Source organism: Poromitra crassiceps (assembly GCF_964638095.1).
Source record: "Poromitra crassiceps genome assembly, chromosome: 2".
Taxonomy (NCBI): Eukaryota; Metazoa; Chordata; class Actinopteri; order Beryciformes; family Melamphaidae; genus Poromitra; species Poromitra crassiceps.
Window position 1 is genome coordinate 45,005,219 of NC_139624.1, and position 26,700 is coordinate 45,031,918.

General features: G+C 41.0%; 2 protein-coding genes across 2 annotated transcripts in view; one reads left to right on the top strand and one right to left on the bottom strand.

Annotated features, from left to right (window-relative positions):
- Positions 1–12,010, top strand: part of krr1 (KRR1 small subunit processome component homolog) — a gene marked incomplete at its 5' end in the record, with an annotated part of 34,226 nt that extends 22,216 nt beyond the window's left edge. The window contains 2 exons of the mRNA XM_083632032.1: positions 6,354–6,450; positions 10,769–12,010. Coding sequence (XP_083488158.1) covers positions 6,354–6,450; positions 10,769–10,944 — 273 coding nt within the window. The 3' untranslated portion in view covers positions 10,945–12,010. The remainder of the gene's footprint in view (positions 1–6,353; positions 6,451–10,768) is intronic.
- Positions 12,011–12,185: 175 nt separating this feature from the next.
- Positions 12,186–25,517, bottom strand: glipr1a (GLI pathogenesis-related 1a). The gene is made up of 6 exons (XM_083632034.1): positions 25,294–25,517; positions 23,462–23,707; positions 19,294–19,406; positions 17,935–18,017; positions 16,753–16,779; positions 12,186–13,613 (listed from the first exon to the last, which is right to left on the bottom strand). The coding sequence occupies exons 1-6, from the start codon at positions 25,468–25,470 to the stop codon at positions 13,444–13,446; spliced, it is 816 nt and encodes a 271-aa protein (XP_083488160.1). The 5' UTR covers positions 25,471–25,517; the 3' UTR covers positions 12,186–13,443.
- Between the last annotated feature and the right edge of the window lie 1,183 nt (positions 25,518–26,700).

Genomic DNA, 26,700 nt, shown 5'->3' on the forward strand with positions numbered 1-26,700 from the left:
GCAAAACACTGTTGCAGCTGCCAGTACTGGCAGCAGCACCTCCAGGCTAACTAGCCTGTTACATGACGCCTTCATGGTCCCTCGATAAAGTCTGCAGATGCACGTTACCTCACCTCTCTCTCAAGAAGCGTCACGTGAGTGTGGCGTTTAAGGCCATCTGTCGCTACAAAATAAATAAACGGGGTGTATCATTGGTATTACTGGACAGACATGTAACTAACTTTGCTGAGCCATCTTCTGTGCTGTAACACAGTGCAGTTTGTATTTGTCTCGTCTTTCTTTTTTACATGTTTGGGACAGGCAAATGTCTCAAAATGTTTTATTTTTTTGTAAAGATAATTTTATTTCAAATTGTTTTATTTTTTTAGTTTTAATATATTTTAAATTGTAACATATTTCATGTATTTTAGTCTGTGATACGTGAAACCGTGGTATTTTTGTCCATTACGGTTATCATACCGTCAAAAACTCATGCCGGCACATCCCTAGATACCATTTGTTTATTATATCGCAATCGCAAATCGCAATATTGTCCACCATAATCGCTAATCGCGCCTTTCCCCCAAATCGTGCAGCACTAGTCCCCGCCCCTCTAAACTTTCTTATGTAGAGCTACTGTTTCTAGATTTGCGCAGTGCGTTGTGTAGTCAATCCTCTCTAGCTCTGTAAATATGGCCCTTTAAGTTGTAATAATTTTTGTCTTGCCAAAAGTGCCCATGTAGATTCCCACTATGAGATCAGTTTATCAAAATGACGCCTGTACGGAAATCTGATTTTCTTTGTCAGAGATGGCTCCTAGCAGCCAGATGAGCCAGACCTCCTGGCTGTTCTGGGCAACTTATCATCATACGGGGGAAATTAATTATCTGATTAACTGATCTTTGCAGCTTTGTGATTGATTAGCTAATGTCTCCGTGGCATTTTGATTAACGTTATTTATTTGAAACAAATGTTGGTTTAACAGATGATATCTAACCTTGAAGCTTTAGGCTGCTATACATTGTTTACTGGGTAGGGCAGCCGAGCCAAGTGCTGCCTCTGAGTTTGGGGATAACTAACGTTAGCCAGGCTGCCTGGTCTCTTCTCTGTATATCCTTACAACAGCTAAGAGGGGAGGAGCTTGTGAAAAACATCCTCACAGTCAAGCACTTCCCTGAGATATCCATATAAAAACACTCATGCTTTAACACATTCACTGCCAACAGTTTTTTTTTTTACTGTAGGTAGCTTCTGCCAAGGTTTTTTTTGAGGATTCTGGCTCATCTTTCAAGAGCCGAGGATTATTTTCTGCTAGGAATTTGTGAACACAAAATATCTCAAAAGAACTAATAGAATGTGTGCTTTCTCTGTCTAAAAGAGTTAGTTTGTAGAGTTAGTAGTTATGTAGGCATTAGCAGTTGAATACAGCATGGTTTCAGCGTCTGAGAAGAAAAGCTGAGAAAAATGCATTTTTGTGAAATTCGATAGAACAGTCACTTTAACTATTTATTTTTGGCATCAGTGAGACATCAGACATCTAAACAATAGTTCTTTGAACAGTAATTTCCTCCATAACAGCACCCTCACCCCCCTCTCCTCCAAACCCCTCCCTCCGTGGGTGTGTCTCTGGTGGCTTTGCAGCGTTTGTCACAAGCGAATCTCTCCTGCCTGTCTGTGCTGCCTGGCTGCTGGCGGCCGCTCTTTGGGCGAGTCTGGATGGGGCTCGTTTTTCGGTTGTGAGCTCAGCTGGAATGAAGCTGCGTGCGATTCTGGGCTTTCTGCCGGTGTTTCAAAGTGTGTTTCACCCGTAATCTATTATGCAAATTTGCAATCCCCCACCGCCAGCTCCCTGCGCGAAAGCGAAAGCGTTTTCGCCAATCCATTTTCATGAGAATGGCTTCCTCACGCTGCTGTTTTTGCTTGGCTTCGTCTAGTGTGGAGAGCACTGTCGCCACTTAGTGGGTCGGTAAAATAGATTATACACATTCAATACCGCCCATATTTTTATAGGAGATGTAAAAGGGTTTGATCGACGTCCCACCGTCAAATTTTTTTTTTTTTTTTTTGACGAGATACTGTATCTTGTAAACGGCAGTCAACCGTTGGTTTCTGCTTGACGAGATATCTCGTCCACGGCAGTGAACGTGTTAATAAATACCCAAAATAAAACATCCAGTGTCTGTCTGTGACAGACTAAGCTCACCCATTAGCTGGTTGTGTAAACTTGTGTAGGCCCCATCTTATCCCCGGCAGTTGTAACGTACATGAAACACATTTCCTGGCATATGCAGGCAGTTGCCGACAACCTGGTAAGTTCTGAAAATATGTATTCCAGCTAACGTTATCAGTCGTAACGTTATCTGAGTTTAGGGCTAATGAACGTTAGCCAGGCTGCCTGATCTCTACTAACCCGTTATCTAATGGCTAGTTGTGTGTGCTAAAACTTTTGTGGGCCTCATCTTATCCCTGGGAGTTGTAACGTACATGAAACACATTTCCTGACAGTTGGACAACCTGATGAGTTCTGAAAATATGTGTATTTAGTTATTCCAGCTAACGTTATCGGTTCTTAGTAACGTTATGCTGACAAAGAAATGCTAGCACTACAAGCTTAGCTAACAGCCCCCTAACACAAGGGTTATCTGGCTAGCTTGCAATACCCATTATAACCATGGATGTATTAAAAGAACCGATAACGTTAGCCGGAGGAATAAAACACATATTTTCTGAACTTACCACTTCAGTCCCTAACCAACGTCACTTCCGTGCGCACCTTTCTCAAAACAATGTCCTTTTTATTGCGGTCCATATATACAGGAAAAGACTAAAGACACACCTTTTCAGGCTCCATCTGGGCCCTTCTTGAACTAACTTAAAGGGGGACTTACCCCCCAGATATGTAACAAAACGGCATGCTGCTTGATTTGAAAAAACCTATGGGAAAAACCAAGAACTGACGTATCCTCTTGTCTATACTATACTCTTTGGCTGTGCTGAGCGCAGGAATTTTTCTCCGGAAATCGACGCCATTACAGTTTGCCCACCACCTCGAAAATAATTTATATGAGAGCTGCAATATCTTTATAAATATCAACAACTAGCCAACGCTGGTGGCCTGTATGGAAACAGCGTTGCTCAAAATGGTTGAAAGTTATATCAATTTGGCCATTCAGTGGCGAACTAGAAATTGAATTATTTTTCTCCCATGTGTGTGTGTGGCTTGTCTAAACTTACGTTAAAAGAGACTAGTGACGCGAGGCTGGTTACCGCAGCACACCGCACAATAGGACAAACCCCCCGCTCTGGGGTAACACAATGCGAGATTTCTCCACGTTATGCCCTTGTCCAACTTGCCATATAGACCGCCATGAAGTCCCTTTTTAATTTTCGTTTCTCCCTTTTCCATGATTCTTGTCAAAAGTTTGCACCTCTGCTTTTCCTCTCGAGCGCAGAGCTGCACCGGAGTACTGGAACATTCTCCTCCTCCCTCCTCCTCAGCCCGGGTGGCGGCTGCTCATAGAGGCGAAACAGCCTCCTCCCTTTGTAGCCCTCACAAAACAAACACAAACAAAAATCGCTGGTGTGCGATTTTTCTGCACAATCAGTATCTGAAATTGGATACAGGATTGTGGGAATCCCGCATCTGTTTGCGTGAACCGCTGCATACGACTGGGCAAGCAGCTGGTCACAGACAGGCGGGCAGAGCGTCAATGCAGCAGCAGCTCCGTGTCCCCAGCGAAAAGGGTCACAGAAGACCACCAGTGGTCCTTGAGAGGATTCCAGCATTCTATGTTGTCTCTCAACCTAATATATATGGAATTCTGGACAAAATCATATCTAGGCTACATAAAAAAAAAATAAAAAAAAAATGATTTGCATCTGAGAGACCAAATCTCATCATAGGGCTCCTTAGTATGAAAAAGGTTGGGAATGATTTACAGCAAGACAATGCCATTTCCTTCCTTTTATGATTATAGTGGCATTTATTGATAGTATTGTGTTACATAGGAGTTGGTAGGAAAATAACAGGCGATTGTAATCTATTAACAGGTCAAGTGACACAAACAGCCAATGAGCTGTGTGTATTGTAGCACCATATTGGTAGGGAAATGCTTGTGACATCATGGGAATAGGCTTGGAGTTGTGAGGAGCCGGAAAAGGGTACAGGGGGAGTAGGGGAGTAACTATCTTGAAATCCCATAGTCTTTGGGGACAACGTGACGTCAGGTTGTACCAAATCTCCCATTCATTTGAGGGCAAAAAAAAAAGCAGTGTTCCACCCATAGAGGGCACTTATGCCAGTTATGCTGCTGAAAAATGATATAAATGGTAGAATGGCAACAGTTTGGTCTCAAATGTGGAAATTTTGACCAGAATTCTTCACACACCACCCCCAAAGTCATATATATTGGTTAAAAGATGAAAAAAAAGTGTTTTGGGGGTAAGTTACACTTTAACTTTACCACTATTCCTTCAGAAGTTCTAGTTGTCATAGACTGTATTGCATAGTTGATTGCTCTATTGCTCACAAAAATGTGTTAGTGTAAGTCGCTTTGGATAAAAGCATCTGCCAAATGACGTAATGTCATGTAATGTATACAGTCTGGTAGATAACAGATCAAGCAGTGACTGGTCTATGTAACCTATGTCTACAACACGTACAGCCTGTCTGAGCCTGTCCAGCCAATGACGGCTTGAGACTGGCTGCCACAGCTGTCTGCACAGAACAGTCACCTGTAAGTCACATGTGGGAATTTACAAATAGGCCAACCTCATGAGACAAGATTTGAAAAAAGCTTTTCTTACCAGTAAGCGCCTCCCATTTCCATCAGATGCCTCGGCCTGGCATTACTTTCACTCTGCAAATAAGTTGAACAACAAGAGAAGCTAACCTCTACTCGCACACAGAGTCAACCACAACCACCCTACACACCCTCATATCTAATAGTGTAGGATATAAAGCATCTTTGATTAAGTGAACACAGGCTAGCATTAGCTTTAACTAGCTAACACAACATGCTAGACTTGATTGTGGTTTAGGCAAATGCCTTATATTTTCAATTATTGTGTCATCGGCGTCGCTGTCACAGTTGGATTTGCTGTATTGGGTGTTTTGAGCCTCTTTCTTGCTGAAACTGCTCTGCTTGACATCTCTATTTAGTTTACAACATTGAAAAAGAAACATTTAGCTTTGCAGTTGTCATGAACTCTGTCTAGTTTGGTCTCCTCATTTCCTTGTGTGCTGCTTCCCTCCACACCTTCAATCAATTTGGCCTTGTTAGCCCTGCCCAAATAGTAAAAGCTCTACTTGATCACTACTTAAAATATGCGTAGTGTTGTCTTTGTCTTTATTTAAGATCCCCATTAGCTACAGCAGAGCTGCAACTATTCTTCCTGGGGTCAAACAACTTGCATAGTTTCAAGATATCAAACAACTTGCATAGTTTCAAGATATTACATACAAAATTTACATTCTGTATAAAAATACATTCTGTACAAACGGTACAATTTTGAATATTACATACATACATCCTGTTGTGACTACATATTCACTATACAAGCAAGTAGTAAAACCTCTACATGATTACTATTTAAATGCCTGTGTAGTGTTGCTGTAGTGTTGTGACTACATATTCACTATACAAGGAAGTAGTAGAACCTCTACATGATTGCTACTTAAAATATGTGTAGTGTTGCTGTAGTGTTGTGACTACATATTCACTATACACGCGAGTAGTAGAACCTCTACTTGATTACTACTTAAAATATGTGTAGTGTTGCTGTAGTGTTGTGACTACATATTCACTATACAAGCAAGTAGTAGAACCTCTACATGATTACTATTTAAATGTCTGTGTAGTGAAGCAGTAGTGTTTAACAGCTTTTTCACTACTAACACCAAGTAGCAAAATTCTCTGCTTGATTACTACTGAAAACACTTTTGCTACAGAACTCTACTGGTGTGTCGTGACCACCCATAATGCTAGCAGAGACTGGAAAAAAGTAGATTGTTATCCTACTTCACACAAGAGTTGTTGGGAACCTACAGTAACATACAGAGTGAGTCTATTGTGTTAGCTCCGCCCACTCTGTGTCACCACAGAAACCATTCCAAGTTCATAAATGCTGCAATATTGAAAATGCAGACTTCCATCAATGAGCCATAGGCTCAATCACCATTATGTATATAACTATATAACTCACTATCAGATATAGTGACTTAACAGATATTTATTACAGTATTTAGATGAAAATATTTGAGATTATAACTTCAAGATTATTTGTATATATCGCTCACGCTGTATAGCACAAAGAAGCATTGGATCCTGAGGAGTGGCAAATGTTTGACTAACACTGTTCTTTTTCTCGCTCAGGTCAAACAAGCAGAGGCGCTGACCAAGAAGCAGCAGGAGCGCAATAAAGCTTTCATTCCACCGAAGGAGAAGCCTTTAATGAAGAAGACCAGTAAAGGTAGAAATAAAGTCACACACTTTCTCCTGAGAACAAACAGATCGCTATGATCAGAATGATGTCGGCCCAAGCCTATTCTTCCCGTTTTCGATATCGTATCAAGTGTATTTGAGTTTATATATATGTGTGTGTGTGTGTGTGTGTGTGTGTGTGTGTGTGTGTGTGTGTGTGTGTGTGTGTGTGTGTGTGTGTGTGTGCAGATGACCATCTAATTGACATTTGTATATGTATTACATGAATACAGTACATATAAAGTAAAGGAATGTTATTGACTTTAAAAATCCATACAGTAAGTTAGGCCTCCAGATGTTTCAAACACAACGGTCTCGCATAGACAGAGACGCCGCCATCTCTCTACAGGCATAGATGCTGCAATCTCTCCATACATGCACCGAGTATCGCTGCTGTATCTCGTTGGCTCATTTTTTGTAAGTTTCTAAGTCCATAGTTTGTAAGTACAAAATAATAAAATTACTGTAGTTTTAAACATTTTTTCCATTGTTCTCAGGGGGGACAAGGCCCAACATGATCATTGTAAGCGGAGTATTGATTACTATAAGCGAATTATTTAAGCAGCATGTGTATAGGAATGATTTGGGACCAAGCTTTTTGATCACTATAAGCGGTTGATCACTATAACTGTGATCACTATAAGCGGATTCCACTGTATGTATACATACATATATATATACAGGGTATCCGCGGGGTCTTGAAAAGTATTAAAAGTTGATAAATCAATCAATTTAGGGAAAATTAAGACCCTTAAAAAGTCTTAATCGCCATTTGAGAGGTATTACATTTTGTCGCTAATGTGCTGATGGTGTTAAATGAGCATAATTGTGTCCGTTATGACTTTGTCATAATGGAAATTCTTGTATCGTCGTCCAAAGAATCTATATAATATTGTATCGTGGTTAAACTTGAGATTTACACGTCTAATGTTGATGTGAGGAAAGTGGTATTGAGGTCTTGAAAAAGTCTTAAAAAAGGTCTTAAAAGGCACAATTGAATTTTATAAGTGTGTCGAGGACACTCTTACACCGCTTCTAATGTTGCTGTTTAATGATATAATAACTAATCAATCCATGCCACCAACCATGCGCCAAGCAACTATTTCACTAATTCCAAAACCAGGCAAGGATCATTTGCAAATGAGTAACTATAGGCCCTTTGAGTATTTTAAATAATGACTACCGGTACAAGTTGTTTGCAAAGATCCTTGCCAGACGAATGGAGGGGGTTATAGGCTGAGGCTCCCTGGTGCATGTTGACCAAGCAGGCTTTATACAAGGTCGCTTGGCCTCAAATAATATGAGGAGGCTGCTGCACGTCCAGCGATAGCAGTATCGCTGGATGCAGAGAAAGCCTTTGTTCGAGTGGAGTGGAAATATTTGTTCTATGCGGTTTTTATGAAATGGATAAAGGTACTCTACCAGGAACCAGTAGCGGCAGTTAGAACCAATGGTATGAGGTCCAGTCTGTTCCATCTTTATCGGTCTACGGCTACGCACCAAGGGTGTCCGGCATCACCATCAATTTTTATTCTTGCACTCGAACCACTTGCCTGCGCCATACGGGTCCAAAAAGATATAACTGGTATTCCTATTGGTGACTATGAATTCAAGGCCAGCCTGTTCGCCGATTACATATTACTAACATCATCAAATCGAAGACACTCTATCCCTCAAGTACTAAAGCTTATTGATAAATTTGGACACTTTTCTGGCTATAAAGTAAATTACAGTAAGAGTGAGGCCACCCCACTTAACCATCTAACTTTTCAATCACACTTGGGCACCACCCCATTTAATTGGATGCCAAATGTCATGAAATACTTGGGAATCAAAATTCGGTCATCCATTGAAAAAATGGTAGAGTTAAATGCTCCTGATCTCCTTAAGACGATTAGGGAAGACATCAAAAGATGGACAGTCCTAACTCTTAGATGGACAGTCCTACCTCTATCCCTGTGGAGCAGAGCTGAAGTAATTAAAATGAATATGTTACCAAGGCTGGCTTTTCTTATGTCATCTATACCACTTCAGTTTCCCCCCAGTTGGTTCAAGGAAATAAACAGATTATTCTCTGGTTTCCTATGGAGAGACAAAAAACTGAGGATCAGCTATAAAAAACGAATACAGTCGCGAAGCAGTGGAGGAATAGGACTACCAGATATCCACCAGTACTACATAGCATATAACTCAAGATACCCCTTGCATTGGGCTTATAATATTGTGAGACAGATTGGTGGTTGGGAATGGCTTGAGGAGCAAATTCTAGAAGAACATAACAAGGTCTTAACCTTATCAATTTTATTGTACAATCCAAAGATCACTCCCAGAATGAATAACCCACTGTTTGAATCCTCATGTGAAATGGTGAAAATATTACAGAAACTTTTGACTTTCAGTGGAAATTCTCTACAATCATGTCCATTATGGAATAACCCTATATTCACTGCGGGTGGTGAAACCCTTAAAGAAAATCGTGTATGGCAACAACACAACATCAAACATGTGGGGCAAGTGGTGAGTAATGGAAATGTGGTCCCTTTTAATTAATTGAAATCTGAATTTGGGCTGAAAGTAGGGATGTAACGATAACCGGTTTTAATGATAACCGTGATAAAATTCCTTATGATAACCATACCGTTTCAAATTTTCATTATCATTAAAACCATGATTACCGTGTTACCATGATTACAGTGCTTTGAAAAACATCGTAAATACTGTCCATCATCAACCAAAGTTGGCAACAGTCTCCCAGATGCAAACGCGCAGCCTTGGAGAAATGATTTCAGTGAGTGTATCAATCGTTTTTGGGTCTGAGTTTACAATATAAAACGTTGTAAAATGATTTCAGTGAGTCTTTCAGTACTTTTTGAACATTGTCAGCAATTTTTTACGAATACCGTGATAATACGATAACCGTGACAATTTTGGTCATGATAATCGTGATGTGAAGCTGCTGTCGGGAAGGGCACAGTCTCAGCAGTATATAGGCTGCTGTGTTGTGCCATCCCTGACCGCAATCTTTAAACTAAAACTCAATGGGAGCGTGACATGGGCTTACCCATAAGTACAACACAATGGGATGCAGCACTCAAAAATAGTACTAAAATATCAAACTGTGTTGATTTAAGATCTTACAAATGAAGATGAGGCCTATAGGGCCTATATTACACAGGCCTATAGGACCTATATTACATATTACACCCTGTACATTGAAGAAAATTTATCATACACTATCTAAACTGTGCTGGCATGGATGTGGAGTAGAGGGTATGCTCATGCACTTGTTGTGGAATTGCCCTCTTGTCAAACAGTTCTGGTCTGACATTGCTGAAAACGTGTCTTGTCTCCTTGGTATTGATATTAAACTTTGTCCGGTAACCTGCATATTGGGTGTGAAATTGGCCATTGTGCAACCAAAAATTGTACATAATGTTATAGCATCGGCCTTCCTAGCAGCTAAACGGACCTGAAACATCGTAAGCCAAACTGTTTCAGCATGGAGACCTGGCATAAAGACTTCATGGACATGCTGTCAATGGAACAGGCAGCTCTATTCCTCCAAGAAGACAGGACTGAGGATCTTTATGGTCCCTGGAACTTTATTAGAACCCACCTTGGAAACTCTTAAACAGACTTTGTATAGTTGAATCTTTGTTTATATTCTGTACACCTGTTTTGTCTTTGTCATGCCCTGTTTGTATTATGAAAGAAAACAAAAAAACGGGTCTTAAAAGGTATTGGATTTAACTTCTGCATCCCTGCATATACCATGATATAAAAGTAGAAATAATAGATTGTTTTCACATTTAAATGTCTGGAAGAGCTCGTCAGCTAAAAAGAAGCAGCTGGCAACTACACATGTGTCGGAGGAAACATGGTGCTAGTCTGCGGCTCTCCCCAGATCGGCAGAGGCGGTGGAGCAGCGACCGGCGCAGCAGGGGGAAATAGGCCAAGTAAAATTCGGGAGAAAATGGGAGGGAAATCAGAAAAAATAAAAAAATAAAAGTCTGGAAGACCTCAGAAATAAAATTGTCAAAACATATTTTAGTTGCTTTTTGTGTTGATATAAATCTGATTGTGTTAAATGGACAGGGCATATGATATCATCTCATATCGATCACAGCCCCCTGAATTGAGTTGAATCTAATCGAAATCGTATCATCTTGGTGATATCGGCAAATATTGTATCGTTGTCCAAATATTTGATATAGTATCATATCGTGATGAAGCTTGTGATTCCCACCCCTAGCCGTTTCATCTCCCTTTTCATTTCCTCTTTGTGGACCTCCTCTCTCTGTCTGCAGCTCCTTCAGAAGGCAAGCTGGACATCGAGGCCATCAAAGAAAAAGTGAAGAAAGCCAAAACTAAGAAGCTGGGCGCTCCGCCTGTGAGCCCGGCCCCGCCCAGCAGCACCAACGACAAGAAGAAGAAGAAAAAAGCAAAGGCTAATAAACTACAGACTGATCATAATAACTACTGACGGGACCGTGTGACACGGGATCCATCACACTCACACAGAATAAAGACTGCAGAGGCACAGGACGTCTGACTTTGGGACCGCGTGCTTCCATCGAGACAGTTACACTCTATTGTGATGTGGGAAAATGATACTGAAATACATCACCTGCTGGGAGGGATCGCCTGTTCATATTGTCCTAGATAATCATCCTGTATTTGGACTAGGGCTGGGCAATATGTTGATATATCGATATTGTGATATGAGACTAGATATCGTCTTCGATTTTGGATATACTGTATCGTGATATGGTGTAAGTGTTGTCTTTTCCTGGTTTTAAAGGCTGCATTACAGTAAAAGTCATGTCATTTTTTGAATTTACCAGACTGTTTAAACTGTTAGCTGTTATATTATTTGCCTTTACCCACTTAGTCATTATATTCCCATTACTGATGATTACTTATCAAAAAATCTCATTGTGTAAATATTTTATGAAACCACCAATAGTCATCCCTACATATTGTTGCAATGTCGATATTAAGGTGGTCTAAAAAAAAAATCCATATCGCCCAGCCCAAATCTGGAGGCCAATTGTAAAGTATATTCATTGTTGATTCTATAGAAATCAACAAACAGGCCACTTATCCTTGATGCTGTTGTCAAGGTTTTCTACAGTCAGTATTTATATCTTTTGATAAATTTATATTTCTCCTTTTCGAAGACAAGACAGTTCGGGAGCAAGCAGATTTGATCCAGAATCAGTTCTGGTCTACAAGCTCTGGTGTTGTCAGAAATTTGATTTTTGCTCTTTGTTATTCAGAGGATGATGAGAGGATAACCTTTTTATAATGCATCAAATCACAGAGTTTTTCACATGTGATTTGTCTGTGTAGTGGGGAGAAAAGTAAAAAAAAAATCTCTCTTTTTTTGTACTTTTCCACTGGCCAGTTGCTGTCATTTACTGTGTAGGATGGTGGTTTTTCAGTAATGTTTTTACTTGAGTTTTATGTAGGCCACATATCTATTGTGCACAGACTGAAAATATTGAACTGTCTTTTTAAACCTGATGACATCTCATCACTCAGTAGCTTCTGAAGCCATCTCCATAATAATAATTTTTATTTGTATTGCACTTTTCATTTGCAATAAATCTCAGTGTTCTACAGAAGTGTAAAAGACAACATAAAAGATCAAACCATAGCGGCATAAATGATTAGTTAAAAGCAAAAAATAATTAAAAGTCACATTAAAAAGGCCTTGAGACATGGCCTAGTTAAGCCTAAAAACGATAAAACAGCAAAGTTATGAAAAGGCTCCGTTAAAAGGTTTTTAATCCTTTTTTAATCCAGTGTTAATTTCCTAGACGAAAACTTTTATTTATTTATTTATTTATTTCAGGTTTATTTAACAGGGACAATGCACATTTTAACATAAAATGTAAATGCGCCAGAGTTAACCAGAAGGCTATTTTACATCTGCTGTCCCTGGACTGGTCTTAAGAGGTCACCCTGAAAAAATAAAAAAATGGTAAAGCTATAGAGAGAAACATCAAAACATGCAGTATAAAAAGAACAGTCTAGGAATGTAGCATAAGAGCTATTATAAAAAAGGTTAATTGACATAAAATGAGGACAGTATTGCAGTTAAACGAGACAGCAGTCAGCAACAAAAGGATTTAGCCTAGCTAAACAATTAGCAATCTATCACATGACAGACAAATTACAAATAGCACAGATGTTAATAGACATAGCAGGAAGACACTATGATGAGAAATGTTCAACTACCTATTTTCACTATTAAAAACAAAATATGGATAAAATGTGACTAAAACTAATAAACATATTAGTCTAAGACAAACTAAATATAAAATAGCTGCCTAAATTAACACTGATGGGAGTCTCGGCTAGAGCTCTCAAACTGGTAAGGAATCCGGATATTACACAAGTAAAACTTAAGAGTTAAATATTGCTTTACGAATTTCAGCAGTTCATACAACCTGTCAACCTTGATTCCAATTTCCAATGCCTGTATTGGCCTAATTGAATTAGTTTAAAGACAAAACGTTTTGACTCAAAGTTGACTAAAATTAATGACTTTTCGTCAACTAAAACTGGACTAAAACATTTTGCGTTGTCGTCGACTAAAACTATCAAGGATAGAAATTACTAAAATGTGACTAAAACTAATAAGCATTTTCATCCAAAGACTAAGACAGCTGCCAAAATTAACACTGGCATCTACAGTCTCTGGTGTCCTAAGGTGGTCAGGAAGAGAGTTCCACAGACAGGGTGCAGCCGAGCAGAAGGCCCGATCCCCCATGTTGCAGAGCTTGGTCCTGGGGGGATGGAGAAGGTGGTTCTTGAGGTGGTAGAAAGAGGTCTTGCACAGGTGTTTGATATGGGTCTTAAACGTCAGGTGGGGGTCGAACCTAACGCCCAGGTTAATGAATTTTGTGGAGAGATGTTTGACAGTCTACTGATAGCAGAAGATGTCTGAACCCATGTCCATGTTTGACAGTCTACTCTAGCAGTAGCAAAAGATGTCTGGGTAAAAGTAGCGGGCACAGTAGCCCGCGAGGAAGGTGGCGATCAGGGCCAGCGGCCGGAGGACCAGGACGGCCACACAGGACGGACCACAGGTGGTCGGGATCGGTGCCGGGTCCCAGTCTGCCCAGTCTGGGCTCCAGCTGTACCCTAAAAACAGACAGGACAGTCAGACCGGACTAGCTAGCATATTGGCACTGGCAGGGTTCCCACTGCTGCTTGAAATCCTTGAGAGTTTGTGAATTTGAGGGGGGCGTCAAGGCCTTGAAAGTTTAAAATTGAAATAGAGGGCCACGCCCACTTCCAGGTTAAGCATAGGCTACAAACCAAGGGATTTCATCCGCCATTTTATCTTCAGTCTACATTTAATAAAATGCTTATAAAAATAGCTTACTTGGTAAAACCAAGCGATTCAGCTATATTTAGAATCAGGAGAGCCTGTCGGTGTATTGACTCAGACCAAAACTAAACAACCCTAATTTTGGTAATCCACTTTTTTTCCAAGTGAAATGTTCTATGGTCTTTCCTGATTCTAAATATAGCTGATTTGCTTGACCGAGTAAAACCTTTTATAAGATTTTATTAAAATAAATGGCAGATTAAATCCCTTGGTTTTCCTTTGTCTGAATTAAGTCAGAGGAAAAACACAAAACTATTCACACAATCTATTCTAGACATCTCGCATTTAAAGATGCATTAAAGAAGCTTTGCTTTCTCAAAACGCGAACTGACCACAACTTATTTATGGGATGTAGATAGGGTTATTGATCAATCCCAGTTAGGTATGGGGCAATAAATTATTGCCCCATACCTAACTGGCATTAAATATCAAAATTCAACATATGATACAAATTTGTATCATGGGGAAGAAAAATGAATCGCAATATGATCTCCATGTTATTCTGCTGTAGTAGTCACAAATGAGACGCTGCACAATTGCAATTTCACAAACTCTCCAAATTATAACTTTTTTTTAAATTGTTTGCATTCCAGCAGCCGAGTGAAAGATTTGTGGTTCAGAAATAAACAATTCTAACTTGTGTTTATTACATTGTATATTGGTTGTATCAAATCATTGCCTGTATTGTGTATAGTATCATGAGATTAGCATATCGTCCCATCTTTAGTACCAATGTCTGGCTTATAAAAATTCACTTTCGTTATTTAGACAGACATGACAGCTGTTTGTTTTGTTTTTTACATAAACATCTTGCCTAGTAAAAGCATGTGCTGTTTTTACCATGGCGATGGACCAGCGGTCCCGCCGGGGTCATGGGATTGAAAAGTCAGGACAGTCAGTGAGTTTAGTGGGGAAATGGCCGTAGCTCGGGATAGGAAGGTGGTAGAGAGTCAGGATTCAAAGGGTGGGTAATAGTGGCTAGGGCAGTGGTTCCCAAACTTGTCTGACTCATGGGCCACTTGAAATTCTCAAAAATGTTTGCGGCTGTCCATCAGCACCACACTGAAATCAGCAACTAAAAGTGAGGGTCTGTCTACAATGGGCTAATTAACAAATATTAAACAAAATTTATTACAAATAAAAAATAACTATCATTCAACAATGTAGAAATGCATTCATACTAATTAAATGTTTTTCACTAAGATCACAATGTTTTGGAGGAAGGTAGGAGATAGGTAGGAAGGTGGTAGAGAGTCCGGATTTGAGGGGTGGGTAGGAATAGTTGCTAGGGGGATATGTGTGGTGTTTGGGGGGGTGTAGGGATACGAAGGTGCTAGTCAGACTCGAGTGGTGGGTAGGATTAGTGGCTAGGGATATGGGTCTTGTTTGGGGGGAAATATGGATAGGAAGGTGCTAGAGAGGCAGGATTCAATGGGTGGGTATATTCGTGGCTAGGGGGATATGGGTGGTGTGTGTGTGTGGGGGGGGGCATAGGGATAGGAAGGTGCTAGAGAGTCGTGATTCGAGGGGTGGGTAGGATTAGTGGCTAGGGCAGGGGTTCCCAATAGGCTTGGGCGGTATTACGGTATACCAGGGTATTTAGAAATACTGACGGTATGATTTTCAATACCGTCAAAACCGTTTCTATCTTTTTTGTTCAGCCAAAATAGGCGCAAGTGTCCTTGCCTGTGTTGGGCTTAGCCTAAATTATTTTTGTTGATTTATTTTTATTCGCCATTTGTTCGCCACACAACTAATATCGTCATATACTGTATACCAGGTTTAATGTCAGGCAGGTATGAAAGTATGAACAATTAAATACCGCCCAAGCCTAGTTCCCAACCTTTTTTGGCTCGTGACCCTACTTTGATGTCACAAAAATCTAGGGAGCCAAGACATTCAAATTCTGGTACACCATCGCTAATATCATCAGTGACATCGTTAGTGATGTCACATAGTATGCTTCTTTCCCCCCGCAGAATTCTGACTTTAATCTGAGAATTCTGACTTTAATCTCACAACTTTTTTCTCAAAATTCTGACAGTAACTCAGAATTCTGACTTTAATCTCAGAATTCTGACTTTATTCTCAGAATCCTGATTTAAAGTTATAATCTCAAAGATTTTCATGTAAACAAATAAGAGTCACTCACAATGTTGATTGAGGCTATGGTCCATTGATGGGAGCCTTTGTAGTATAGTGACATTATGTGACATTAGTAATGTGACATTACTAATGTCACATAATGCAACACTGTTTGGATCTCACCTGCAATTACCACTCATCGCCATAGGTGTCACCCAAGAGAACAAATCTGAAATCTTAGAGATGATCACTAACTCAGAACTAAAAAATAAAAATCTAATCAAATAAAAATCGCAAGTGAACCTAATCATCTTCGGTAGTATTAAATTGTGTGTGGTGTAATTATTATTTTTTTAAATCAGGTGACACTATTTGAATTCTAGGCGACCCCACTTAGGGTCGCAACCCTAAGGTTGGGAACCACTGGGCTAGGGGGATATGGGTGGTGTTTGGGGGCAGCATAGAGATAGGAAAGGGTAGGTAGGATTAGTGGCTAGGGGGATATGGGTGGTGTTTGGGGGTGGCGAGTCGTGATCCGAGGGGTGGGTACTGTAGGTTTAGTGGCTAGGGATTAGTGGTGTTTGGGGGCGGCATAGGGATAGGAAAGTGCTAGAGAGTTGTGAGTCGAGGGATGGGTAGGATTAGTGGCTAGGGGGATATGAGTGGGAGTGCCGTGGTCTAAAAGGTTTGTGCTTGTTCACCAACACGCTGCTTCACACCTGGAAGCTGCTCGCTACCATTTTTATTTTATTTCACCTGTCTGATTTGAAAGAAACAATGTGGCTTCAGCACCATCACACTTACTTCTCTGGGCGTCTCGCTCTTGGCTGCCTGTAAGGAGATTTCAACACATTGAAATGGATTGGAGACATCAGGTAGCTATGTTTCCTCACCAGACACTTTGCATGATTTGGCATTTTGTGGGGAAAGGTCCCATATATGTAACAGGGTTTCTTCCTCAGTCTCTGCTTTCGTAACTTGGTAGTATAAATCTGAACTTTATGCCCTTCCCAAATATTCAGCATGAACATTCCAATAGGTCAGTGATTCTCAAACCTTCTCACATCAAGGACCCCGGATTTAGTCCACATTAGAGCCACAGACCCCCATTATCTCTGACCCAAATCTGTTTTCTTTTTGTCAGATATGATTTTGTCCAGAATCCATCACTATCTGTATTGTAGGTAGAGATATAGAGACACTGCATGAAATAGGCCACGCCCATCACGGGGGAAAAGCTCCGTTCACTTCCACACACCAGCATCATATTCCTTGAATTAAACATAGCTAAAAGCTGTTGTGTTGTGGGCTGCGCAGACAACAAATGTAAAAAATCGCCAGTTAAAGTTTTTTTTGTACTCCCGAGGAAAACAAGGAAGCCATTGAGAATTGCCGAGAAGAAAAATGTGGATGTTGCTGTCAATGAAGTAAGTTGGAGTGTTCATCTTCCGTATATATGATCTTTGTGCGCAACACCCGACCATGCACGCGACATAGGAGAGCACCAGGATTGGACGGGAGTTTGTGTTTTCCCCCGTTTTGGGCGTGGTTTCTGAATGATGACGCGCTCCACAGTGTCTCTATAGCAGTGAAACTATGATCAAAACAGTAATTCTTCTACATTTTCTAACTGTTAACTTCTTGTAAATTAAATAATGCTGAGGTTTAACAATTCATCAATTTGCTGGAGACCACTCGCCTCTGGTTGTCCCCAGACCCCATGTTGAGAACCACTGCCATAGGTAACAAAAACTGAGAAATACAAGGCTATGTGATCAGGGTTAGATTAGGCAAAATTATGATTTACAGATCTCTACAATCATCTGTCGAGCAAGTTGCCACATGGGAATCACCACATGAAAAATTTCATGATCTTTTCACTAATCCAAACTACAAGCCTGTTAGATTTGAAGATCATCGTCATTTATAGATGTGATTTGAGGACTTGGGGTGTTTTAAATCACACAAAGGATTGTGAATACTCACGGCAGAGTCTGTCCCTGCAGTCACTTTCACATCCGCTGCAGAGCTCTCCTCCAGTCTCATATGGTCGCTCTTCAAACATACCACTGAGGAAACAAACATCTACCAAGTTACAGAGCACTCTCCCATTTTGTTTCATTCTCACATAACAATTGGTATAAAGGAGAGGGAAAATAGACTGTGTGCAGGAGAGGTCAGATGGGCTTTAAAAGGACTAAGACTAATGGTGATGGCATTAGAACACATCACAACTTGAGCCCTGCATTCTGGCCTGACGATTTTCCCATCACTAGCTAGGGCCCGGACCGGGCCGGGCTCGGTCTGCCTGTTTTTGTGTTTGTTTGTTTTTCTTTACAGCATGCAACATGATACAAATATCATAGGCATACCAAACAAATACCATGAACTACTAATTTAAGACTTATTTAATTTAAGGGCTTAATCACCTCGGGCTCGGGCCCGGCCCAGGGCTGTAATCACAACAACATAACCAGCATCATGAAAATATGTATGAGCGCAAACACATATAATAACCAAATAAGTAAAAGTAAGTGTGATTAAGTGTGATTTGTGCCACTCCCGATACCAGGCTCTATTTTCTTCCTGAAACATTGACTTTTCCACATCATCTTTTGTGCTTGTAGTATTTTGCTTGTTTTGAAGATGCACCACTTGATATTATAAGCTTTGTGGTTTTGTGTAAATACTCCTTTGCACTGATTGAGGATGCCTCTTGTTTGTGTTTGCCTCCACTTGCTACCCATCCTAAAATGTAATGTAATGTTTTCTGTCCCAAATCCTTTTTATACATGTGCATGAAAGACTAATTAAGACTGCCCATTGTTGGCCTCTACTGAGAGGATCAGAGAGGAGTGGCAGGGGGAACTTGGTATTGATTTATCTGACATTATATAGAAAAGGAGTTTGTCTGTGATACTACTCTGCTCAGTTAATAGCAGACACCAGCTGATTCAATTTAAAGTCGCTCACCGTCTTCACTACTCCTACTACAAGCATAAATTAAACAAGATCTTCCCTTCTGTCTCGCCACTGTGCGACGGCATGCTAACGGCATTCTGGGCCAAAATATTTGATTGGTACTCTAAGGCGTACAAAATAACCCTTCAGCCGGAGGCAGAACTGGCCATCTTCGGCTGCTCCGAGTCCTCTCTGAACTTCCCTACAGCTGTGCAACAGTCTCTGACGCAGGGGACAACTGTTGCCAAAAAACTCATTCTGCAGGAATGGAAATCCCCCTCTTGTTTGTTTTGTTTGTGTATTGTTAAAAAAAATCTGAAAAAAAAATATTGAAAAAAGACAAAAATGACTGCCCATTGATATTTAGAGACATCTTCAACTCACGCTGTGGCATAGTTGCATACAAAAATGACGCCCTCTTCATCAGCCAAGTATTTGACTCCCTTTGGGCAGAGCTGGACCGCACAGCCCACCTTGTAGCTGCTCGCCAACACAACCTGGAGACCAAAAGACAGAAGTTCTTGATTGAGTAATGGAGACCAAGCATGGAGTAAATTATCAGTTTCCCTTTTCTCAGATTTCAACATGAAGATGACAAATGAGCCAGAGGTGGGAAGTAACCAAGTAAAAAAATGACTTCACTGTAGCTACCTAACATTTTCAAGTATATTGGTCCATTGAATCCATTTGTATTGGGAACTAGGAATATCGTCACTCCCCGAGGTCACCACATTCCAGTAAACAGTTGGGGATCCAGCCAGGGTTAGCTCTAGCCATGCTAGCCATTGTGAGCAATAACAGATGATAATGCATTATGCTGTATTTTGCGCATGCATACAAACACTATGTCCACAGCTAGAAAACAATAGGCTACTGTGTATATGACCTTTGAACCGGGAGATTCCTAGTTCAATTGGAAATGGAATGGGGCATAACTCCAGTTTTAAGACTAGACTATCAATCATGGCATATCAGGGTGTCGTGATGTCACACGTTCATCCTATTGGCCTCATTCCTCCTCTGATTACAACAATGTAAATATTATGCTATGGTAAAGTTGCCATTTTCTACCTTGATTTTTAAATAAAGCTGATTAAATATGCTGTGTGAAATGCTTAATAAATTAGCTATGGGATAAAAATACACAAAGTATATGTAACTTGTAGGCTAGTAGGGCCTACTTATAACCTAATGCAGTGGTTCTCAAACTTTTTCACGTCAAGGATCCCTAACCTGACACAAATTAGACCACGGACCCGCATTTGATCAGATGTTGTCCCAGCATCCCGCATCTGATAAGATTTTTGCTTTTAGATGTTAAGAAAGTGTATGAAACCCATGACTAAAATAGTCATACATTCGGTCAATGTGTTAGATGGATGGAATTATAGTGAAAATAAATTAATTATAGTGAAAATAAATGACCCCCCTTGAGACCCTCTGTAACTCCCTCAAGGACCCCTGGGGGTCCGCAGACCTCACTTTGAGAATCACAGACTAAATGATAATCTGGTTACCCAGTAATGCTTGTGTGCTTGTGTATGTTTATATTGACCTTTAGCTTCCTTTTTGTGGTAATGATAACTGTTGAGAACAGTTATCAACAAATAGTTGAGTTTAGAACTGGTCCAAACTGTCTGCAAAAAAAGAACTGGTTCAAACTGGCAATACAGTAAGACACATGAGAGTGCATCTGCAAAACCACAACAGGAAACAGGTCGAGGTCTGAGTTCAGTTCGCTTCAGAGGGTCGGATCTGTGATATTAATGTTTGTTTGGCACAACTCATGCTAGTCAACTGCTGCGGGGTTCCGCATTTCCGGGGGTTTGTGATGTCACGCTGATTTGTCCTATAGAATACTTTCCTAGTAGCTAACCAACTAACATAGCAACCATTAGCCTTTGTTCACACCTGGCGAACAGAAGCAGAGCTGAAGTTGAGCTCACACTTAAACCGGTCACACAAGAAGCACTCTTTTCCGCAGCGCCTTGCTTGGCGCACCTTGACCCCGCCCACAACTTCCATTGACTTCATGCCTGGCAGCTTCACGCTTGGAAAATAGTACTGAATCCTGAACGATCGCTTGAACGCGGCTTGAGCGTGCCTTGAGTGTGGCTTGAGCAAGGCACGCGTGCGGCTGGTGTGAACGGCTTCGCCTGTTAACAAGGACGCCAAAATGAAACTTGTGGGTTCAGCGTAGGTTGAGCTTAGGTTGAGCATTGCTTTGGCATATGGTGTGAACGTGCCCTTAGCTAATCATCCTCAGGACTGACCGCGGCACTTGTGGAGGCCTCCGCGGATTTTCATTTTTTGAAAAGGCACGCAGAGCTCGGTGCGGATCCTCTGCAGACCCCCTGCGGAGCTCCACACTCACCGTACAGACCCACCGCACCACAAACACCAGACACACCTCAGTTAATTAACCTTAAAGAGATAGTTCACATGAGCATGACCCCATTGGCAAGTAACAGCATGGATTGTGCTGAGAAAGAACTCTACCAATCAACATCATCATTGGTAAGTGCATAGCAAATAGAGCTAGACTTTAAAAAATGTGAACTATCCCTTTTAAGGTGCTCTTATACTCGAGCAAAGCTCCGTGGGGGTGGGGCCCCGCGAGTCTCCGTGAGTCACCGTGTAGACCTCGCGCTGGGGGTGATGCCATTATACTCAGAAAGTGATCAGCATGTATTGTAGCTACAATGGTGAGAACAGCCCGTGAAAAGTCGCAATGAAACGCTGTGCAGTACTGAGTGCGCTTTCACTCTCAAACGACCGCACATCAGCACATGAAGGACTCACCAAACTTGTTTTTACTGAAAGCCGTTTTTACTTCTCAGCCCTGATAGCCTACTCTGTGATGCTTTTAATCTCTCTCAATAATGCTCTCAACACAACACATTTACTTGTGAAATGACTAAAAACGAACAGTTGCAAATCTAAGTTTATAGCCTACCACATGGGTCAAGAAATGTGGCGAAAACACAGCTCATAGTTCAGGGTTCAGTGGCTTGAAAGCGGACATGTTTGGAGAGAAGCTCGCGCTGTTAGAAAAAAAATCAGGCACAACGCGAGCGCCCGACGGAGCTAGCGAATAACCACGCCCAACAAATTTACGTAATTTGACGCGCCCGGCCCTGGCTCCACCCCCGCGCCCTTCACGGCAGGGTGAGCATAATTCAGCCTTTAGGCAAATGTCCACCAGCTCTGTGTGACTCCGGTATGGCAAAAATAGGACAGGTGGGTATTTTTTCTGTACTACATGTATTGCCGATCTATTATGAGAGAGAGTCTGTTCCGGCAGATAGCAGTTTTACCAGAGACGCACAGAGCCGTACCGCATCTGGTGGACATTGGGCATTAGGGTTAGGTTTATTTACAACTTCCATCCAGGAAGCAGCTGATCAAGAGCCAAATGTGATTGGCTGCTTGTTCAGCAAATTGACACCAAAAAGGGGAGAGAGAGAGAGAGAGTGTGTGTGTGTGTGAGAGAGATAGAGAGAGAGAGAGAGAGAGAGAGAGAGAGAGAGAGAGAAGAACAGGAAGAAGCGAGAGAGAGAGAGCGAGAGAGAACAGGAACAAGAGAGCAGCCACAAGATGTGATCTGAGCTGCAGACTCTTCTCATCTGTGATCCAATAGAATAGAATGGCTGCCGCTGCTCTCTGGTTGCTATGGCCAACCCCCACCCCCCTGCAACCCCCCCCCTTCCTTTCCTTTTGTTGTTTGTCTTTGTTTTATGTCTGTCTCTGTTATGTTTTATGTTTGACTCATGTATTCTGTAAAGCGACTTTGAGTTCTTGAAAAGCGCTATATAAAATAAATGTATTATTATTATTATTATTATTATTATTATTATTATTATTAGAACCAACATTAGAAATGACTTTTTCTTTAAATTACTTTTATACTTCAAGTAAATGTAAGCCCATGTAGCCTATAGCCTACTACTTTTATACTTTGACTTGAGTAAAGGATTTGAAATTATACTTCAAACTTTTAAAAGTGTAAGCTATTTTTAGATGAGTATTTGCTCATTTACTTGAGTAAGGATTTTCTTTACTTGTTACTTGTTTTGTTTACGTGACTTATCTCAACGTAAATTTAAAACAAAACAAAAGCATTTTACGTTTCTAAAATGTGGCATTTTACATTTCTGCAAACCTCCAATCTCAATGTAAATTTTAAACAAAATTGTGGTTAATTTGAAAACCTTGCCACCTTTTGAACATTAAACTCAAAATAAAACAACTTTAACAACTTTGGTTATGTTTAGGGCTCTCCAGGGTGAAAGGCGAGTCCACCCCGACGACAAACGCCCGCCCCTTACTGTATATAATTTCAATAGCAGACTTTCATTGATATACACATACTGTATAGTGTGTATAGAGACGTGAGATGCAACGTATTTTGGGTTCAGAAATGTTGATATTCTACGCATCATTGGATTGCAGAAACATACAGTGCCAACATTTTATTCTGGCGACCAGGCTGACACAGAACAGACAAAGTAAATGTGCGATTTACCGCCGTATTTACAAAGTGCAGACACACCTGTGTGTAGTGGCCACAGATGCCAGTGCACGTGTTGCTGTGGTAGTCATAGTCCTTCGTTTCATTGACCCAGGAGGTCATGGCGGCCTGCACGCTGAACTGTGATGGTGGGTAGGTGGACGTCCAGATGTTCTCTCCCACCGAGGAGAAGACAGGATGCACGCGCTCCTCCAGGTTGGGGTTGTGCTGGAAGACACACTTCCTCGCCCACGCCATCGCCGTGACCGCCAAACCCTCGTCCCACGTCTGGAGGGACAGACAGAGATAAACAGAGAAACCTCACAATCAATCACCCCAGCCCCAACCCTCAACTTAATCATCTAACCCTAACCCTAACCCTAACCCTAACCTTAACCCCAACCGTCAACATACTCATCCTAACCCTAACCCTCAACTTAATCATCCTAACCATAACCCCACCCCTCAAATTAATCATCCTAAACCTAACCCTAACTCTCAACTTAATCATCCTAACCCTAACCCCAACCGTCAACATACTCATCCTAACCCTCAACTTAATCATCCTAACCCAAACCCCACCCCTCAACTTAAGTATCCTAACCCTAACCCCAACCCTCAACTTAACCATCCTAACCCAACCCCTCAACTTAATCATCCTAACCCCACCCCTCAACATAATCATCCTAACCCTAACCCCAACCCTCAACTTAATCATCCTAACCCTAACCCTCAACTTAATCATCCTAACCCAACCCCTCAACTTAATCATCCTAACCCCACCCCTCAACTTAATCATCTTAACCCTAACCCCAACCCTCAATTTAACCATCCTAACCCAACCCCTCAACTTAATCATCCTAACCCCACCCCTCAACGTAATCATCCTAACCCTAACCCCAACCCTCAACTTAATCATCCTAACCATAACCCTCAACTTAATCATCCTAAACCTAACCTACTGTTAACTCAACAACTAAGGGGGTTGTTGTGACAGTGAGGGCAGGCCGATTGTTGTTTGAATTGTTTACAGAGTTTTAAACATTAAATAAAACAGTTTAAATGAACATGGAGTCTTAATTTATAAAGAGGAATAGGAAAAGGAAGATGTGCATGTCAGATTATATCAAAGTATGAATTAAATTGTGCAGTAAATGCTTACACTAGCCTAAATCCATAAGGCATCTGTCCCATAATACCAAACATTTTGTCCCAAACGTTACAGAAAAAAGGGATTTTTGGTCAGTTCACACAAAAGAGGATGCCACGCCTCCTTGGAATATAATGTAACCTTCATTCCACCTCAGAAGGTTAGGTAACATCTTGACTATTACAGAAATGTATCATGTGTTGCGCTATTTTTTAAATTCATGGCAAGAAAGCTTCCACAAGGCGAAAAGTCAAAAAGTGTCCCATCCCATAATACCTCTATTCACCCCACTAATTTTACTTTAGGCTACTTAACTACATTTTCACTGAATTATTGTACATTTTTCAATCCCATCCATTAGAACAGATTTTGCGTCTCCATCAGCAACGGAAACTGCACGGACAGTCGTAAATTGACAAACTGTTCACAGTGAGAAAAGGAATCTGACTTGACTTTTGTTTGTGCGCACTATTTTGTCATTTCCATTTTTTCCAATCAAATAATCGAATCGTCTTTTTAGAGTCGCATGGAAAAGATCACAGCTAACAATAGATACTTTTTTTTACTCTTACTCAAGTAGCCTAATTATTTTTATGGGTGCTTTACTTCTACTTAAACATAATATTATAAAGTAGGCCTAACTGTACTTTTACCCTAGCACCGTATTTGTTCCTCTACCCACCGCGCCCCAGTCAGAGTCGACATGTTCTCACGTCTTGCCTACCATGTACAGCATGTTGCTGGCAGGAGGCCGGACAGAAGAGCGCGCCCTGTTGTGCTCCTGCACACACTGCTCAATGAAGTCCCCATCAGTGATTACTGGCAGCGAGTCTGAAGACAGCGATGAGGCCAGGATGATGCCTGCCCACAGCAGTAGCCTGCACTGCAGGGCCGACGCCATGCTTCACACGAAGCCCAATGTTGTGCAGGAGCTGCTGCCAAACGTCCCACAGCTACTTCTGTCCTGTCTCTGTCACAGCAGGGTGTCGAACTGTGACAGAGCAACTATAGCAGCATCCTCTTTTGTATTATACAAAAAAGAGAAGGAAAAAACAGGATGTAGGGGTGAACGCATGTGTTACTTCTATTTATTTGATTAAGCAAGCAGTGGCAGTCACCTTGTTCACCCGGTGCTTAAAGGAATAGTTCACCTAAAATTTTAAATTCTGTCATCATCTACTCTCATGCCAGTTGTTACTATTATTATTAGGGGTCCAAGCACGAAGTGCTAGGATCACTATTGTAATTGTTCAGTTTATTAGGGGTCCAAGCACAAAGTGCTAGGATCCATAGGCAGAGTTTGACTTTTAACTCTGGCCGTTTTACATTTGAAATTTTGCCCGTTTGAAGCCATATTTAGAGGAATATCTCTTTTTAAGGCTCTCTAATTATTGTTTAATAAGTATAAGCATGGAAATATAAGAAATATTAGAATATGAGTAGAATTACAGAACATTAATACTCATTATTATATGTTTAGTAATGTAATGTATATTATATAGTGCTTCACTGTTCACTGTTGCTTTTGACCGCGCTCAAAGACACTTTATAGGATAAAACAACTTTAATAAAGAGAGAAAATATTAAAATAGATGAGAGAGAGGGGGAGAGAGAGATAAATATTATAGGTCAAAAGCAACAGTGAAAAGGGCTTTTTTGGAAAGATGACATAATGAGTATGAAAGACAATGAGTTTTGGCCTGTCAGATGTGACTGGGGAGGGCATTCCAGAGTCAAGTCAAGTCAAGTCAAGTTTATTTATATAGCCCTAATTCACAAGCATGTCTCAGAGGGCTTCACAGAAAGTATGTCTAGCTGATTCTAGCTAACACAACAGTAACAAGAATATACAGAATAAAGATAACATTTGAACAATTGATAATATAGAAAATATAGAAATAAAGAGAGAGCAGAGGAGAGAGCAGGAGAAGGGGGAAGAGCAGGGGGAATGTGAGAGAGTGATGGGGTGGGGAGGGAATGGGAGATGTTGGAGGGTATAGGAGGTGGGGAAGGAGCAAGAGGAGAGAGCAGGAGAGGGGAAGGGGGGGTGTGGGGGAGAAGAGAGCAGGGGGAGGGAGGAGGTGGGGAGAGAATGAGAAATATAGACGCACATCTTGCAAACGGACATATG

Bases quoted from the DNA above. Each gene is read 5' to 3' on its own strand.
- glipr1a (XM_083632034.1), bottom strand. From the start codon at position 25,470: ATGGCGTCGGCCCTGCAGTGCAGGCTACTGCTGTGGGCAGGCATCATC. The intron at 19,407-23,461 runs GTGTGTCTGCAC...TTTGGTCTCCAG, and splicing joins TCTGTGGCCACTACACACAG to GTTGTGTTGGCGAGCAGCTA. The intron at 18,018-19,293 runs GTGAGTTGAAGA...TTGTTTCCTCAG, and splicing joins GTATGCAACTATGCCACAGC to TGGTATGTTTGAAGAGCGAC.